Source organism: Cynocephalus volans, chromosome 7, assembly GCF_027409185.1.
Source record: "Cynocephalus volans isolate mCynVol1 chromosome 7, mCynVol1.pri, whole genome shotgun sequence".
NCBI classification, from domain to species: Eukaryota; Metazoa; Chordata; class Mammalia; order Dermoptera; family Cynocephalidae; genus Cynocephalus; species Cynocephalus volans.
Window position 1 is genome coordinate 95,334,197 of NC_084466.1, and position 18,423 is coordinate 95,352,619.

The 18,423-nt window shown below is 35.4% G+C and overlaps 1 protein-coding gene across 2 annotated transcripts in view; it reads right to left on the bottom strand.

Moving 5' to 3' along the window:
• ADK (adenosine kinase) overlaps nucleotides 1-18,423 on the bottom strand; it is a 556,699-nt gene that overhangs the window by 369,195 nt on the left and 169,081 nt on the right. For both annotated transcript variants that reach the window (XM_063102515.1, XM_063102516.1), the window contains exon 4: nucleotides 14,721-14,799. In XM_063102515.1, the coding sequence (XP_062958585.1) occupies nucleotides 14,721-14,799 (79 nt within the window). The remainder of the gene's footprint in view (nucleotides 1-14,720; nucleotides 14,800-18,423) is intronic.

Consider the following 18,423-nt stretch of genomic DNA (forward strand, 5'->3'; position numbering starts at 1 on the left):
CAAGGTATGCCTGTACTTGGCAAGGAATGTATACAAATTTAGTAGTTTCCACCAAGTGATTTCGACCACAGAAAAATAGGAAGTAGTGTTTTACACAAAGATCTTTGCTTAAATGAGAGGGGAAAGTGTACTATATTTAGAAAGATGGCAGTTATTAAAATAATAGGAGAAAGTTTACTCTTTATTACTGGATATTCATAAAAATTCATATAGCCTCAATGTTGTTGATGACAGTGAGAAGAAATAATTGATTCCAATGATAATTTGCTTATATTCCAGGTAACAAAGGATAAAAAATTACTTAAAATATTTGATCAGATCCTCAGAATACACACAAAAATGGCATTAAACATTATATTAAACATTAAAAGAATTAATGAATTAATTTGCAGGAAGCTTAAAAACAAGTGAACTTATAAAGCCTAAAACAATATAGAAATACTTCATGTAGGTGGCCATTGGGCTTCTGAAAAATTTATTAAGTCAGATAATACCCTAAATCTCCAAGAAACAAAAAGGTGTTTAAGCATCAAGAAAAACTGTTGTTTCCAGGAAGCATGAAAAAAGAGTATATTTACTGAGAACTGTATTTAAAATAATGGATACTTGGGGCTGGCCCCGTGGCGAACTTGGGAGAGTGCGGCGCTGGGGGCGCAGCAGCACTCCTGCCACGAGTTCGGATACTACATAGGGATGACCTGTGCGCTCACTGGCTGAGCGCGGTGCGGCCGGTCACAAAAAAGGCGAAAAAAAAAAATGGATACTTGACTTTCTCTGACAATCACCAGTTCTTCCCAAATTGAAAAAGACTGTAAGAAGTGGAAGGGCTATGTGAAACACTACTCAAAATCTCTAACATACGGAGAAGTCAAAACTGAAGTCCTCTAAGGATGAGAGAAAAATCTCCAGTAGAGAGCAAACTGAGTGTACCAGTTAGAATAGTAGGGTTTTAATTCTGGTTTGCTTAATTAAGAGTTCCTATCATTAAAATGAAGACCACATCTTCCTATCTGACTCTTAGGCTGTTTTTAGGATCTAATGATTGAGAGAGTACACAGTAGTGTAAAGCAAGGGTTGCAAAGAGGTAATGTAAGTAAGTGAAGTAGGTCTGGTTAAGAAAACCAATAGCTCCAGTGTGTGAACAGAAAACAATGAAACCTCGGCCTGATCAACTTTGGGTGATCAACTTTTTAAAAAAAGCTTACAAACCTTTTAGGAATAGCCATAGTAGACAGAAATATATTTAAAGATGGATAGATAGAAAATATATAACAGATGATTATGGATCACATTGGTGGAGTAGGCAGCTCCAAACTCCCCACAAAGAAACATCAAGAAACAACCAGCAAGCAGACCAATATATTTACTATGGAAACTCCAGAAGAAGAGAGAGAAAGAACAGAAAAATATTTGAAGATATAATGAACAAAAACTTCCCCAAATTTGATGGAAGACATGAATCCACATCCAAGCAGCCCAATGAACTCCAAGCATGAAAAACACAAAGAGATCCACACTAAGACACATTATAGTCAAATTGTTGAAAGACAAAGAGTCTTGAAAGCAGTAAGAAAAAAGCAATTTTTTATAAATAAGGGTCCTCAGTAAGATTAAGAACTGATTCTCATCAGAAACCATGGAGGACAGAAGGCAGTGGGTTGACACTACTTAATGTACTAAAAGAAAAAAACTGTCAACCAAGAATTCTATATCAAGGAAAATCCTTGAAGAATAAAGGAGATCAAAGATGAGAGTTGGAGCCAAAATTTTTTTTAAACAATTTTTAAAAAAGAGAACCAAGGAGAAATTAAAGACATTCCTAGATAAACAAAAGCTAAGGAATTTTGTTTACAGTAGATTTTGCCTACAAGAAATGCTAAAGAGAGTCCTTCAGGTTGAAATGAAATGACACTAGATAGTAACTAAAAGCCATGTGAAGAAATAATCCCTCATAAAGGTAACTACATAGGTAAATATAAATGCCTGTATTACTGAACTTTCAGTTTGTAATTCCTCTTTTATTCCTATATGACTTAAAAGGCAAATGAATAAAACAATAATTAGAAATCTATGTTAATGAGCACATAATGAATAAAGACATAATCAATGACAGTAACATAAAAGGAGATGATGGAGATGTAAAAGAGTTGAGTATTTGTATTCTACGGAAACTAAGCTGGTATTATTCAAACTGGGTTGTTATAAATTTAGGATGTAAGTTGTAATCTCCAATGGTAAACACTGAAAATAATTAAAACATATACAGGAATGAAAAAGGAAGAAGGGAATCAAATAGTACACTACCAAAATTCAACTATATAGAAAAACGATTATGCACTTTGTATTTTATTACTTTAAAATAAAAATAAAAAATGGATAGTTGTTATGGGTTGAATTTTGACACCTGCTACCCCCATGCCACCAATATTCATATGCTAAAGCCCTAACCCTCAGTACCTCAGAAGCTCTAAATCCTAGTACCTTACACTGTATTTGAATACAGGGCCCTTAATGAGGTAATTAGGTTAATGAGTCCATTATGGTGGACCCTAATCCAATCTTACTGGTATATTGATAAGAAGAGGAGATTAGGACTTACAATGAGACATGAGGGATGCACATGCACAGAGAGACAACAATGTGAAGAGCAGACCAAGGAGAGGGGCCTCTGAAGAAATCAAAGCTGTCGATATCTTGATTTTGGACTTCTGACCTCCAAAACTGTGAGAATATAAATCTCTGCTGTTTAAGCAACCCAGTCCCTGGTATTTGTTATGATAGTCCTAACAAACGAATATAAAACTTATTTGTAATTATTTATTATTCTGTATTACTTAATTTTCTGTTACATAAATGCTATTAAACAACAGGACTAGTTAACAGTAATAGTAATGAGAAATAAGTAGTAATTTATGTAGGATGAATTAAACAGATAATATGGGTAAGAAAAGTTTTTAAGTCATCTTTGTTAAAATAAATACAGCAATTTATTTTAACTTTTCTTAACTCTTTATTAGGTAAGTAAATTTTATAGGCCATATTGGGTATTCTTAAGATACATAAATGTATTTTTAAAGAGTACAGCTACAGTCGGATTAAACAGATTTTTACAAATACTTAATAAAAAATCACAACGACATGCTTCTTTTTGTCCTATAAAATAATAAAATATTTTTACTTTTGTGTTTTCTTTCCAATGATACTTCTCCGCCCTGACTACAGAGATAAAGTCATACTTCTTTTATGTGTGGTAAAACTTGTATCTAAATACTTGTTTTGGTATTCCAGCTATTTATCAATCACGTCCCTTGCATTTATAGATTCATTACATAGGTTTATCCATGCCTAAAATGTCCATCATTTTAAAACAACTCTGAAGCACACTGGATGTCATCCTAAGTTAAACTTCTCTTTCTCCCAGAAATGTTTTTAAAGCACAGAAATAATCTGCATTTGTAGCGAGTGTCAAAATTAAATGCCCAATAAGTTACAGTTTCAGTAAAGGAAGTGAAAAAGTTCTGTTTATCTTGGCTGCCCTTTTCTAGTGACTTCTATTTCTCAAGTTCTGAAGCAGTCTTATTAAATAAAAATGAGCTCTCTGTTTGTTGTATGAACTTTTTCTAGCCTCCTTATGGCCTCTTCAAATACCATCAAACACTTTTGGAGAAATGGCATACAGGGCCGACCCCGTGGCGCACTTGGGAGAGTGCGGCGCTGGGAGCGCAGCGACACTCCCGCCACAGGCTCGGATCCTATATAGGAATGGCCCGTGCGCTCACTGGCTGAGTACTGGTCACGAAAAAGACAAAAAAAGAAAAAAAGAAAAAAAGAAATGGCATATAAATTTCTGTTTTACTGTAATCTTTTTTTACATTTTTATCCTCAATGTATTACCAAGTTAGAGAAAGACATTCTTCTTGTCCCACATTTTGATAATATTTTACTGCAGGGCATCTTTTCTACGTACAACAATGACAGACATCGTTTAGGCACATATCCATTTTCTTCCATTTCTTTCAAGACAAAAATCAAAGTAAGTGTTTCTACACATTTTGAAAAAAACTGAAAAGTGACTAAAAATGTTCATTATGAAAGCATGAATATCACAGGTAAGCAAATCACACCCCTTTTTAGCAGTGTTGTATAGAAGGTATGCAAGATATTTGGCAGATAAGATCTTTTCATTTTCATTAATATAAACTCTAGACTGAATGAAATTTGCCAAAATCTGCATTTGTACTGTCTATCAAATATGCAGGTACATAAGTCTAGAATTGTATCTGGACAAGATATTAACAATATTTTGGTTTTTGTTGCCCTATAGTTTCATGAAAATCTTCAAGAACGTGATTTGACAAATCAAAATACCTAAGAGCTTTGGGAACACTTTCTTGTTGACATGATTTGCTCCATCACTTGATAGATGAAAGTATGATTACTGGTAAGATTTGACAAAATGAGCTCTATATTGTAAAGGACCAACATACTCATTTTAATTATCCGAACTCTCAGCCAACACAGTTACAATATTCAAAATTTTAAAAATTAAATTAGGTCCATCTCAATACAAAGTACACAATTACTAGACAAAATCAAGGCTAATTTTTTAACATACAATTACAACATTAAGTTGCATACCGTATTAGTTTTCTACTGCTGCCGAAACAAATTACCACAAACTCAGCAGCTTAAACAACACAAATTAATTATAGAGAGTCTGAAAGTCTGACATGGGCTAAAAATCAAGGTCTCAGTAGGACTACACTCCTTTCTGGAGGACTTAGAGGGAGAACTTATTCCTTGCTCATTCAGGGTGTTGGCAGAATTCAGTTCCTAGCAGTTATATACTGACGTCCCCATTTCCTTGCTGACTGTCAGCTAAGGGCAATTCCCAGTTACCAGAGACCACACTCATGCTTTGGCTCTTTACCTCCCATCTCCCATCTTCAAAGCCAGCAGTTAAATAGCTCTCAATGCTTCAAACTTCTCAAATCCATTTTCCTTCCTTCCTCCTCCACTTTTAAGTCCACATGTAATTAGATTGAGCCCAACCAAATAACCCAGAATACTCTCGCCATCTCAGTGTCCATAACCTTAATCACATCTGCTTAGTTCCTTATGCTATATAAGGCATATTCATAAGCTACATGGATTTAGGACATGGACATCTTTAAGGGGCTGTTATTCTGCCTGCCACACACATTGAAGTCACTTCACTCAGTGATACAACAACGGCTGATCAATTACTGTGAACCACAAATCATGGTTCCCAATATCAATGGTCAGAGGAAAAAACAAAAGGTGGATAATTTATGCCATGTCCATTTGACACTAAAAGCAGTGCTGCTCTCAGCCCCTATTTTTGAGGTAATCTTATTTCCCCAACTCTCATATCTAATGCCAAAAAAAAAAAAAAAAAAAGTGTCTTTTTGTATCAAAGGGTGGAGTTGCCTAGGATGCAGGACTTTCATTGCTAAAACTGGGCAGTCCTGGGCAAACAGGGATGGTTGGTTGCCTTACTTACCTCAGAGAGTAATAAAGAGATTTATAGTCTGTTGTAAACTACAAAAGAAGATGTACTGAAAGGAGAAATGCCTCCTCAGTAAAACAGTATATTGCTATTTGGAAATTTGGGTCGAGATGAGCCTCAAAAAAGAAGCAAAAAGTCATATCTTTATAGATAACTTATATCATGAGTATCAACTTTTTGGCAATCTCTGAAAACACTGTTTAAAAACAACGTACCGGTCAGACCATCAGTGGATAATATTTGGTCAAAAGCTACAACCCTGTATAAGAGCACAGACTCTGAACTCAAATGAATACTGGTTCAAATCCTGACTCCATCATATATTAGCTGCATTCTTCAGTGAAAGAGAAAATGGAAACAATCTAGTTATTTTCAGGGGTGAGGGAGAATTCAAAAGAATAAAAAAAGAAGACAATAGCCCAAATCCAACAAACCAAACACAATAACACAACAAAACCCAGCACCTTCCCTGGCAGGCTATCCCTGTTACCTCCTTTCTATCGTAGTTGTCTTGACTTTTAGAAATCTTTAAGCCCAACCTCAACTTCCTCATTCATTCAAAACCTGGGATACAACCAAGGTTGTATTAGGGTTGATCACTCTAAGTCTCTAAATGTTTTTTCATATTATATCTAACATTTAGACAAGGCAGCTTAAGTTACCAATTACTACCATACACAATGACTAGCACACAGCAGATGCTCAATAAATATCTAATTTATGTACAAAGGAACCAGTTCCTCCCATTTATGGTTGCCAAAAACCATCTGAGAATTTTTTTCTAAAGAAAAGTTCTTCTAAAGGAATATTTTCCAAAGCTATATGGTTATCCTCTTCACAAATTACAATTTGACAATGTAATTAGATTATAACTTAAATGCAAAGGAAAAGTAGTCTGAAAATCCCCAAGGAACTGAAAAGCTAAACAAGATACTCCATTGAGAGCTAGATTCAAATAAGTATTTTTAACAGAATGAGAGTCACAGATCTAGTGCTCTGTCCACAAATGAGTAAATTTAAACTTTGTGAAGATAAAGAAAATTCAGAAAAAGTGTGAAAAAAAAAGCCTTTAACCTAGTATTTTTCAAATGTTCTTTTAAAAAGTAGTATAACTTTTAAAAATAAACATTCATCATTTCTACAAAGAATGACTAAATTTTGCAATAACAAACATACTAATTATCCTGATTTGATCATCACGTATTGCACACAGGTGTTGTATTCAACTCTGTACCCAACAAATATCTATAATCAATTATGTTTTAATAAAAAAATAAATTCGTCTTGTTTAATCCTTACAACTTCCATCTGAGTTAAGCTTTAACCTCCCCATTTACAAATGAAAACCCCCAGAAAGTTGAATAAATTGCTCATGGATTTACAGCCAGTAAAGTGAAAAAGCTTGAACTCAAACCCAGTTCTGATGAACTCCCATACTTCCAAGAGAAAATGCATGCTCTTGACCTGTTATGTTGCCTTACTGATTATTGAATAAGCAAATGAAATGTGAAATTAAATTAGGCTAATACTCCCTACTGAAGCATTTCTAGAATCTATTTTTTAATTTATTTATTAATTGTGGTAAATTATACATAACACAAAGTTTACCATCTTAATCATTTTAAGGTGTACAGTTCAGTGGCATTAAGTACATTAACACTGTCATACAACTATGACCACCATCCATCTCCAGAATACTTTTCATCTTACAAAACTGAAGATGTGTACCCACTGAACAATAACTGCCTATTCCCCTCTATCCCAGCCCCTGGCAACCCCCATTCTACTTTCTGTCTCTGAATTTCACTACTCTAGGTATCTCATATAAGTGGAATCATACAATATTTGCTGTTATATGACTGGCTTATTTTACTTAACATAATGTCCTCAAGGTTTATCCATGTTGTAGCATGTCAAAATTTCCTCCCTTTTTAAGGCTGAATAATATTCCATTATATGTATAATACCACATTTTGCTTATTCATTTCTCCTTTGAAGAACACTTGGCTACTGTAAATTACTCTGCTTGGAACATAAGTGTACAAATATCTTGACTCTGCTTTCAATTCTTTTGGGTATATACCTGTCTTAGTCTATTCAGACCAACATAACAAAATACGAGGTAGCTTAAACAACAGAAATTTATCTCTCACAGTTCTGGAGGCTGAGAAGTTCAAGATCAAGGTGACAGCAGATTCACTTCCTGGTGAAAGCTCTCTTCCTGGTTCATAGAAGGCCATGTCCTCATGTGGCAGAAAGACAGAGCAAGTTCTCTGGGTACTTCTTAGAAGGGCACTAATCCCATCATGAAGGCCCACTCTCATAATATAATTATAATATAATTATAATATAATTAACCCTAATTACCTCCCCAAAAGTCCCACCTTCACATACCATCACACCAGGGAGTGGACTTCAAAATAGGAATTTTGAGGGGACACAAATATTTAATCCATAGCACATGCAGTAGTGGAATGCTAGTTCACATGGTCATCCTAGTTTTAATTCTTTGAGGAACCACCACCCTGCTTTCCATAGCAGCTACACCATATACATTACCCCCAAGAGCTCATGTTGGGCTGCAACCGCTCCACTTGCTATAGCAATTGCTAGGGTGAATGGAGGCCACACCAAATGGTGGCTGTTTAAGTTCCCCACCCGCATGGTCCACACAAGATGGCGCCTAGAGGAAGCAAAGAGGGAACAGTCACTTTTAGTTCCGCAAAAAGTTTTTATTGGTAGTTGCGCTTTTCCGCGCTCGTGATCAGGGCATGATCAGTAGGCTAAGCATAGGAAAGTAAGGCGCACGCACATGTGACCTTTCCAGTGATTAGCTCTCAGTGTGGAAATCCCCACTTGCTTAGCTATAAATACAAGTGCTTAAAAGACAATAAACGGAACTGCTTGACGGAACCCCTGCTGCATCACTGCATCTGAGTGTTCCTTTGCGGGCTGAATAGGCGGGCGGTGCACTCGCCCACCTTCGGGCATCCTTCTTCGGCTTACACCGCAGAGGGCAACTTATCTGGTCCTGCCTGGGTCGATAGGGAGTCTGCCCGGGATCACTGGGTGGCCACGGCCAGGGAAATCCGCAGCCCGGCCTGGCTGACCGAGAGAGCACCCCGACAAGCTCACAAGATTTCCAATTTCTATACATCCCTGGGAACAATTGTTATTTTGGGTTTTTTCTTTGTTGTTGATGTTGTCATTGTTTTTTACATTTAATTTATCAATATACAATGTGGTTGATTATTGTGGTCCATTACCAAAACCTCCTTCCTCCCCTCCCCCCCCCAACAACCTCATATCTCTTCGCTTGTCATAACAACCTCAAGGAATTGTGATTGTGGTGTCTTCTTCCCTCCTCCCCCCGACCCCAGTTTAATTGTGTACTTATGTCGGGGTGGGGGGGAAGTCGGCGTCCACGCCGGCGCCCCGACAACTAGCTAAACCACGCTCAGCTCAAGGGAACGAGACTGAAGATTACTCCCTGCCCCTTTCTCCCCGTGCGAGAGGGAGTAGGGAGAGCCCAGGAGATCGGTAAGTGCAGCCACCGGCCCCTATCCAGCTCGCAAAGGAACACTCAGATGCGGTGGGGGTTCTGTCAAGCAGTTCCGTTTATTCAACTCCAAGCCTACATATTTATGCATAAATGGGCTAAATGGGCGGGGGATTCTGGCCGGGGTCTCCACCTAACAAGCCAATCACCCTATAGGTCATGCATGCATGCATGGCTCCTTTACTATAAAGTAAAGATCATGAAGTGTCCACGAGCCCGGAAGGCTCTCTGCACCAATGATGCTAAGCCCCGTAAATGGGGTGAGGTTTTACCCGACACCATAGTCACTCCCCCATTACATCCTCCAGGTGCCATCCTGAGCATGTGTGAAAAACAAAGAAGGGAACAAGCAGTCGCCATTAGGTGTAGCAACCATCTGTGCCAGGAAGGTAGCTGCCACCCAACAGATTTATTTATTTATTTTTAGCTCCCACCAATAAGTGAGAACATGTGGTATTTCTCTTTCTGTGCCTGACTTGTTTCACTTAATATAATTCTCTCAAGGTCCATCCATGTTGTTGCAAATGGCAGTATTTCATTCGTTTTTATAGCTGAGTAGTATTCCATTGTGTAGATATACCACATTTTCCATATCCACTCATCTGATGATGGACATTTGGGCTGGTTCCAGCTCTTAGCTATTGTAAAGAGTGCTGCAATGAACATTGGGGAACAGGTATACCTTCGACTTGATGATTTCCATTCCTCTGGGTATATTCCCAGCAGTGGGATAGCTGGGTCGTATGGTAGATCTATCTGCAATTGTTTGAGGAACCTCCATACCATTTTCCATAGAGGCTGCACCATTTTGCAGTCCCACCAACAGTGTATGAGAGTTCCTTTTTCTCCACAACCTCACCAGCATTTGTCATTCACAGTCTTTTGGATATTAGCCATCCTAACTGGGGTTAGATGGTATCTCAGTGTGGTTTTGATTTGCATTTCCCAAATGCTGAGTGATGCTGAGCATTTTTTCATGTGTCTGTTGGCCATTTGTGTACCTTCCTTTGAGAAATGCCTATTTAGCTCCTTTGCCCATTTTTTAATTGGATTACTTGTTTTTTTGTTGTAAAGTTGTTTCAGTTCCCTGTATATTCTGGATATTAATCCTTTGTCAGATGTATACTTTGCAAATATTTTCTCCCACTCTGTTGGTTGTCTTTTAACTCTGTTAATTGTTTCTTTTGCTGTAGCAGAAGCTTTTTAGTTTGATATAATCGCATTTGTTTATTTTTCCTTTGGTTGCCCGTGCTTTTGGGGTCGTATTCATGAATTCTGTATCCACTCCTACTTCCTGGAGTGTTTCCCCTATGTTTTCTTTAAGGAGTTTTATTGTTTCAGGATGTACATTTAATTCTTTAATCCATTTTGAGTTGATTTTGGTATATGGTAAGAGGTAGGATCTAGTTTCATTCTCCTGCATATGAAGATCCAATTTTCCCAGCACCATTTGCTAAAGAGGCAGTCTCTTCCCCAGTGTGTGGACTTGCTGTCTTTGTCAAAGATCAGATGACTGTAGGTGTATGGACTGATTTCTGGGTTCTCTATTCTATTCCATTGATCTGTGTGTCTCTTTTTATGCCAGTACCATGCTGTCTTGGTTATTATAGCTTTGTAATATAGCTTAAAGTCAGGTAGTGTTATGCCTCCAGCTTTATTTTTTTGGCTCAGGTTTGCTTTGGCTATGCATGGTCTTTTGTTATTCCATATAAATACATAGACAGTTTTTATCCCATTTCTGAGAAAAATGTCATTGGAATTTTGATGGGGATTGCATTGAATCTGTAGATCACTTTGGGTAATATGGACATTTTCACAATGTTAATTCTTCCAATCCTTTGCGGATGATATGATCCTATAAAAGGAAAAGCCAAAAGCCTCTACAAAAAAACTAGAGTTATTTTATTTTTTTGATAGTAGCCCTTTTAATGGGTGTGAGGTGGGAAGTACATTACATGGAAACTAATACAGAAAATAAGTAAAAACAAAATTGTTCTGCTGTTAAAGCAATAAACTAGAACACAGCATCACCCTTGCCTCCTTTAGTGGAGTTCTTCTGAAAGGCTCCATCAAACAGTTCAAAAAAAAATCTCAGAAAATAGGTTGATAAACCAGTCCCATGCTAGGGGTAAAGAAGGGGTTAGGAAAGGAAAAATGACTATTCATAGGTCTCCCTTTCAGTTTTTCTAGTTAAAATTAACAACTTCCTAAAATCTAGGACATGAGATAAACATCCTGCTGGGAAAATGGGAATTTTCATGATTCAACTAGGAATTGAACATCACAGTGGAGGTATACTTGGGAAGACACATAGAGTTTTTTGCCTTTAAGCTTTCAGAAACTGGAGAAATCACATACAGTCATCTCTTGGTATCTTAGAGGGATTGGTTCCAGGACCCCTGAGCATGCCAAAATCTGAGGATGGTCAAAAGCCTGATAAAAAACGACATAGTACGGTATTTGTATATAACCTACATACATCCCTTTGTATACTTTAAATCACTTCTGGATTACTTATACTACATAATACAAGGTAAATGTTATGTTAATAGTTGTTACCCTGTGTATTAGTCCATTTCTGTTGCTTATATCAAAATACTTGGAACTGGGTGACTTATAAAGAAAATGAAACTTATTGCTTACTTCAGAAGCTGGGAAGTCGAAAGTAAAGGGAACATATTTGGTGAAGGCCCTGATGGTGGCAACAGTGACCCACAGGTCCACATGGTAGAAAATGGCAGAGCAGAGGGAGAGATTAATCTCTCATGTGCTCTTCTTTTAAAGCCCTAAGAACCACACCCCTGACCACCATTTTTAACCCATTTACTACTACATGGTCCTACAATCTAATCACTTCTTCAAGGCCCTACCTTTCAATTACCATAATAGGATTTCCCAGCCTCAACAGTTGCAATGGGGATTTAAGCTTCAATTCGGGGGGGGGGGGGGGATATCCAGTCCATAGCACACTGTACTGCTTTTTATTTGTATTATTTATTTACTTATTTGTTTGTTTGTTTATTTATTTATTTATTTAAAGTATTTTTGGTCTGTGCTTGGTTAACTATGCAGATGCAGAACCTGTGGATACAAAGGACTGACTTTATGTGAGTATTGAAGCAGTTTTATTTTGTAAAGTTGTTCATTTTTTGCTACTACAACATTTTATTACATTTAACTATTTATACTTCTCTCTCTCCATCCCACCACCCATCTCCAAATATATTTCTATTATGATGAAAGTTTCAAGAGTATGAATCAAGTAATTTATCAGCTTTTGCCTCTTCAACATCTAATGCTACCTGGCACAGAGTAAACGTTTAATAGATGTTTGAGGAAGAAAGCGACAAAGAGAATAAAAAGAGGAAAAGTGGGGAGGTGATTAAAAACAAAGGAGAGAAATGGTAAGATTCACAATAAGCATGAATTTTGTAAGCAATTTTGTACATTGATATGCATATAATACAAGGGTACATGAAAAGTTCATGGAAAAATAGAATTAAAAGATAATACAAATCATTCCATGAAATTTTTCAAGTACCCTCATAAAGCACAGTGCTTTCTTCATATCAATAATTGTTGTTTGAACTGATCTGGATTGCTCTGCATATGGTATATAATGGCTAGTCTGGAATCAATAGGAGTTCAATCTTAAATATACTACTAATAATAATATAAAAATATTAGATGAGCTTTAAATTCCTTTATTATCTTGCAAAAGATAGAAACAAATAAACTCTTACTAAAATACATTGTTACAAAGCCCATGAAGTATTGTGAAAAGTACAAAAGAATAACAGTAGGAAATGACTTTTAAATCTGAAGGAAGACTTGATGTTAATTATATAATTAATAAACTTTGAGAAATTGACTAGGATCTCTAAGAAAGGAGAGAATTTATTAGTGAACACTGATAGCATCCCAGATCTAGGAGGAGAAAGAATGAAGTAGCAGAACGCGGTTTGATAAATTGAGGCTTTGAGAAAGATATCTGTTTGGATAGAACTGTGTCATCCTCCTCCCAAATTCATATGTTGAGGTCTTAACCTCCTACATGACTGTTTTTGGAGAAAGAGTTTTTAAGGAGATAATTTAAGTTAAACAAGGTCTTAAGGGTGGGGCTCTAAACAACAGGACCAGTGTCTTTATAAGAAGATGGAGAAACAACAAACATGCACACTGGAAAGGCCATGTGAAGACATTGCAAGAAAACAGCTACCTACAAGCTGGAAGAGGGGCCTCATAAGAAAACAACCCTAAGAGCACCTTGATCATGGATTTCTGGCCTTCAGAACTGTGAGAAAATGAATTTCTGGTGTTTAAACCACTCAGTCTCTGTTATTTTGTCATGGCAGCCAAGCAGATTAATACAATATCTAAAGACAAAAAAGTAAATCATACTTTTCCTATCAACCTGAGCTCACAAAGTGACCAGCAGGATGTTTTACAAAAACCAATAGAAACCAACTGACAAATACAAAGACCTTCTTCTCAGGCCACTTCACGATAATGACAACCTTAAAGATTAATTTTTATAATCCAAAATATTTTAATACTATGAATAAATTTGAGCTTTGGAAGTATGTGGAATAATCTTACTGTATGTCTAAATCAACTAAGAGTTACTTCAAAAGAAATGAAGTCGCTTTGGACTTTGTCAATATTCCACTTCTCCAGTCCTTGAAGTTAGAGATGAAAAAGCAAAATAACCTAGTCCATCAGAATTGACATATGACAGCAATGAGTGGGATTTTGAGCTAGCTTTCAAACCACAGAAGTAAGAACCAGAGGTCTATAAAGCTTTTTCATATCCTCCAAAGTTGGAAGTTTAAACAGAACACTCTCTCAAGATTAGTTTAGATGGGTGAATGGAAGAGTATATGCCAAAATGAGTTTATTCAATTATCCACTGGAAGATATGGATATAGATACGGACATACAGATTCATACATACAAACATTAATAAACATACAAATATGTAGGTGTATAAAAGATATGCCCAGATATAGATATACTGATGCATATGTACACATATATACATATATATATGCATTTATATATAAAAACTCTTACTAGAATATATATATAGATATATGTATCTATGTGTATATATAAAATACATAGACATATACATGTATATAAAAAATACACAAAAAATTTGTAGTATCTTGTGGTAGAAATGTTCTTTCTAAGCAATACATGAAATGCAGAAGCTATACAGTTTAACTACATTAAAAACTTAAAGTTACATTAAGAACTCTGGCACAGTGAAAGACACTATAAGCAGAGTTAATGTACAAATAATAAGTGAGAAACAAATACTTTCAATTTATAAAACAAAAGGCATACTATCCATTAAATATGAAGAATTTCTATAATTCAATAACACAAAATTATAAAATAATAATAATGAAAGGATATAAGCAAAAAGATTTAAGAAACAAGTGAACAATAAACATATGAAATACCAATTAAAATAATTTTGTTTATTAGATGAGCAATGATTGTTAAAATCCCAATTCAAAATGAACAAAACTATTCTGCAGAAACAAAATATAGATTGGAAAATAACCAAAAGTCTAGAATCATTATGAATCCTTTTCTTTTTAACTTTTAAAATAATTAACCAACCTGAGCCACTTTCATCGAATTCTGGGTAGAGCCACCAGCATGATATTCGACTTTGAATTTTTTTACAAGTTCATCAAACCTATAAGGAAATCACAGTAGAAAAAAATTAGCATGTCAGTTGTTACATCGCAAATTTTTCTGATTGGAAGTGCATTAAAACACAATTAGCGGAACTTTTTAAATGACATGATTATGTTGAAAAAATGAATTAAAATACTGTATGACAAACATACTAAACTTCTATACTATAAGAATTTAAAATACATAGTCTACCCATAAATAAACATTAAACTAAACCTAAAGTAAAAATAAAAATTGCCAAAATTATAGGACTTTATACTTCAAGATCGATGATGAAAATATATGTCCATTTCCTCTTCCACATCTTTCTGAATGTCAAAATGTGTTATATACAAAAAATGAACAAAAGTATAACAGCAATACAAAGCAAGGAAAGGTGCCACAAGCAGACTGCAAATTTAAGAAATAACAAATTCTAGTTTCACAGAAAGCAAATGTAACAGAATTGACAAAGCAGGGGTACGAGACTCCATAGTAAGGGTAATTACTTTAAACATTATATTTTTATATTTGAAAAACCAAGATATAGTCATTCCTTCTTATCCTCAGTGGATACATTCCAAGACCTCCAGTGGATGCCTGAAACCATGGACAGTATACCAAAGCCTATTTCTTCCTGTACATACATACCTATGATAAAATTTAATTTATAAATTAGGCACAGTAAGAGATTAGCAACAATAATTAATAATAAAATAGAACAATTATAACAATCTGCTGTTCACAAATTCACCAGTATAAGATTTATTCTTACAGTATATTTTAGCAACCTCAGCACACATTTTTTTTTCTTTCCTTATTAAGTCAAAAACTTTCATCTTTCCACTTTTCAGCTTCTCTTTGGCATATCCAAATTGCCAGCATCACTACTCTTGCACTTTGGGGCCATTATTAAGTTAAAATAAGGATTACATGAACACTGTGATGCCATGACAATCAATCTGATATCCAAGAAGGCTATTAAGTGACTAACAGGGTGGGTAGTATATATAGCATGGATATGCTGGAAAAAGGGATGATTCACGTCCTGGGCAGGGCAAAACAGGACTGTGTGAAATTTCATCACATTAATCAGAACAACTCAAAATTTAAAACTTATGAATTGTTTATTTCTAGAATTTTTCATTCAATAATTTTGAACCGCAGTTGGCCAAGGGTAATGGAAACTGCAGAAAGCAAAACCGAGGATAAGGGGAGACTAGTATAGTTGCCCCGCCAACCGTACCCATTTGTTTAAGTCCACCAAAACTGTCATGACAAAGCTCTCCTTATTTTGGCAATTGTATAGATTCCTAGCCTACCTGCTTCTTTTTTTTTCTTCCTTCTTTCTCTTTTCTTTCTTTTATTTGGGTAACAACTGTATTAAGATATACCACAATTCATTTATTTAAAGTGTACAATCCAAATGCTTTAAGTACATTCATAGTTGTACAACCATCACAATCAATTTTAGGGAAAAAAAGAAAACCCCGTACCTTTTAGCTATCAAAACCAAATCTCCCCATAATCCTCCCTCCTAATCCCACCCTAAGCAACCACTAATCTTTGTCTCTGTACTTTTGCCTTTTCTGGACATTTCATATAAATAGAATCATATAATATGTAGTCTTTGGTGACTGGATTATTTCACTGAACATAACGTTTTCAAGGTCCATACATGTTGCATGTATCAGCACTTTATTCCTTTTTATAGCCAAATAATATTCCATTATATAGACATACTACATTTGTTTATCCATTCATCTATCAATGCACACTTGGGTTGCTTCCATCTTTTATTATGGATAATGCTGCTATAAACATTCATGTCTATAAACATTCATGTACAAGTTTTTGTGTAGATATAATGTGTTCATTTCTCCTGGGTATATACATAGCAGTAGAATTTCTGGATCAAATATTAACTCCATGCTTAACTTTTCAAAGAACCCATGCTATTATCGACTACCTGCTTAGTTTTTACACACAAACAATACAAGGAAACCTGCCTAAGTATTTGAAAAGGAGCAGCCAGAGAATAACACAGTTTCTATAAACTTACTTTACCATTGAAATTATTAAAAAATCAGTAATTGAATGGATGATCTGAACAATAAAAATGGGCATGGATAGAAACTAAGATGAAAATAGAAAGGCTGAAATTAAGGTAAACACCAAGAAAGTTGATAGAAAATATAAGAGATGCAAAGGATAAAAGAAAAATTTAAATGGAGAATTGATCAGGTAACTCAAGATCCACTAAACAGGAATTACAGAAAGGGACAACAGAGATAATGAAGGTTAAGAAAGAAATGCTAGTTAAAAAAGTTTTCAAACAAGAAGAAAAATATCACCTTCAGATTTCTCCAAACATCAAACAGTTTTACTAGGGAGTAGGGACTGGGACCCATACATAGACACATCTTGTTAAATTTCTCATATTTCTAAAGTGAAAAATAATAGATGCCCTAAAAAGGACTGAATCAGATTGACACCAGACTACTACTTCTCCTTTTTTTGAGTGGTGGGGACGGGGCTGGGGTGGCTGGCCGGCCAGTACAGAGATCAGACTTAAAGAACAGAGGATTCTAAGAGATGATGGAGTAATGTATTCTATGTCAGGAGGAAAAAAAAGATTTTGAAACCAGAATTCAATATCCACTCAAATTATTAACTCGATAATAAGGGAAAATAATATTTCCAATACATTTCCCTATGTGAAAAAAAATTACTGAGGAGGTGTGCCAACCAAAAAGAAACAGAAGAGGGCAAGGGGTTTAAAAAAAAAAAAAAAAAGAAAGAAAAGTGAGAGCAGTCTATGACTTTGAAAAAGTAAAGGAAGGGCCGAGCCCGTGGCGCACTTGGTAGAGTGCGGCGCTGGGAGCGCTGCAACGCTCCCGCCGCGGGTTCGGATCCTATATAGGACTGGCTGGTGCACTCACTGGCTGAGTGCCGGTCACGAAAAGGACAAAAAAAAAAAAAAAAAAAAAAAAAAAAAAAAGTAAAGGAAGCCAGAAAAACATTAAAAGTGTCCATTCCGTCTTACTACATGTAAAATTCTCCCTTAAGTAGAAAAGTTCTTAATAATAAAGGTTCACATTTTCTCCTCTTTGAATCCAGTCACATCACTTGATTCTGCAGGGAGTATTCACCTAATTATTTCGTAATGATGTTTTGCTTGATTTCCAGATTTTAGAATCTATGCAGAGATAAAACATAGGACATTTTATTATAATTACAAAGTGGAATGTAAAAAAATTATATATACCTTTGACATTTTGAAGATGAGAGAGTGGAAATATGAAAGTGAAAAGGGTGTTAATTCCATCCCCTTTCATATAGAACAGTCTTTAAGTATCTCAAATGTTAATAATCAATTTTTAAAAAGAGGTTTTAAACATATTGTTTAAGTCATAAAGTAAATCATTAAAAGAATTAAAATATATCAAATAACAAGACAAGAAAGAAAAAAAGAGGTAAAAAAAAAGAGGCACTGTATGTTTCATCTTCCAGAACAGAGTCAATAGACATTGTGTAAATGTGTTAAATCAAGAAATGGTATATAACTGTATTATTTAGATTTAAAATGGTAAACCAAAAACATTAACTGTTAACAGTATTTGCACCTCTATGGAGTGGATAT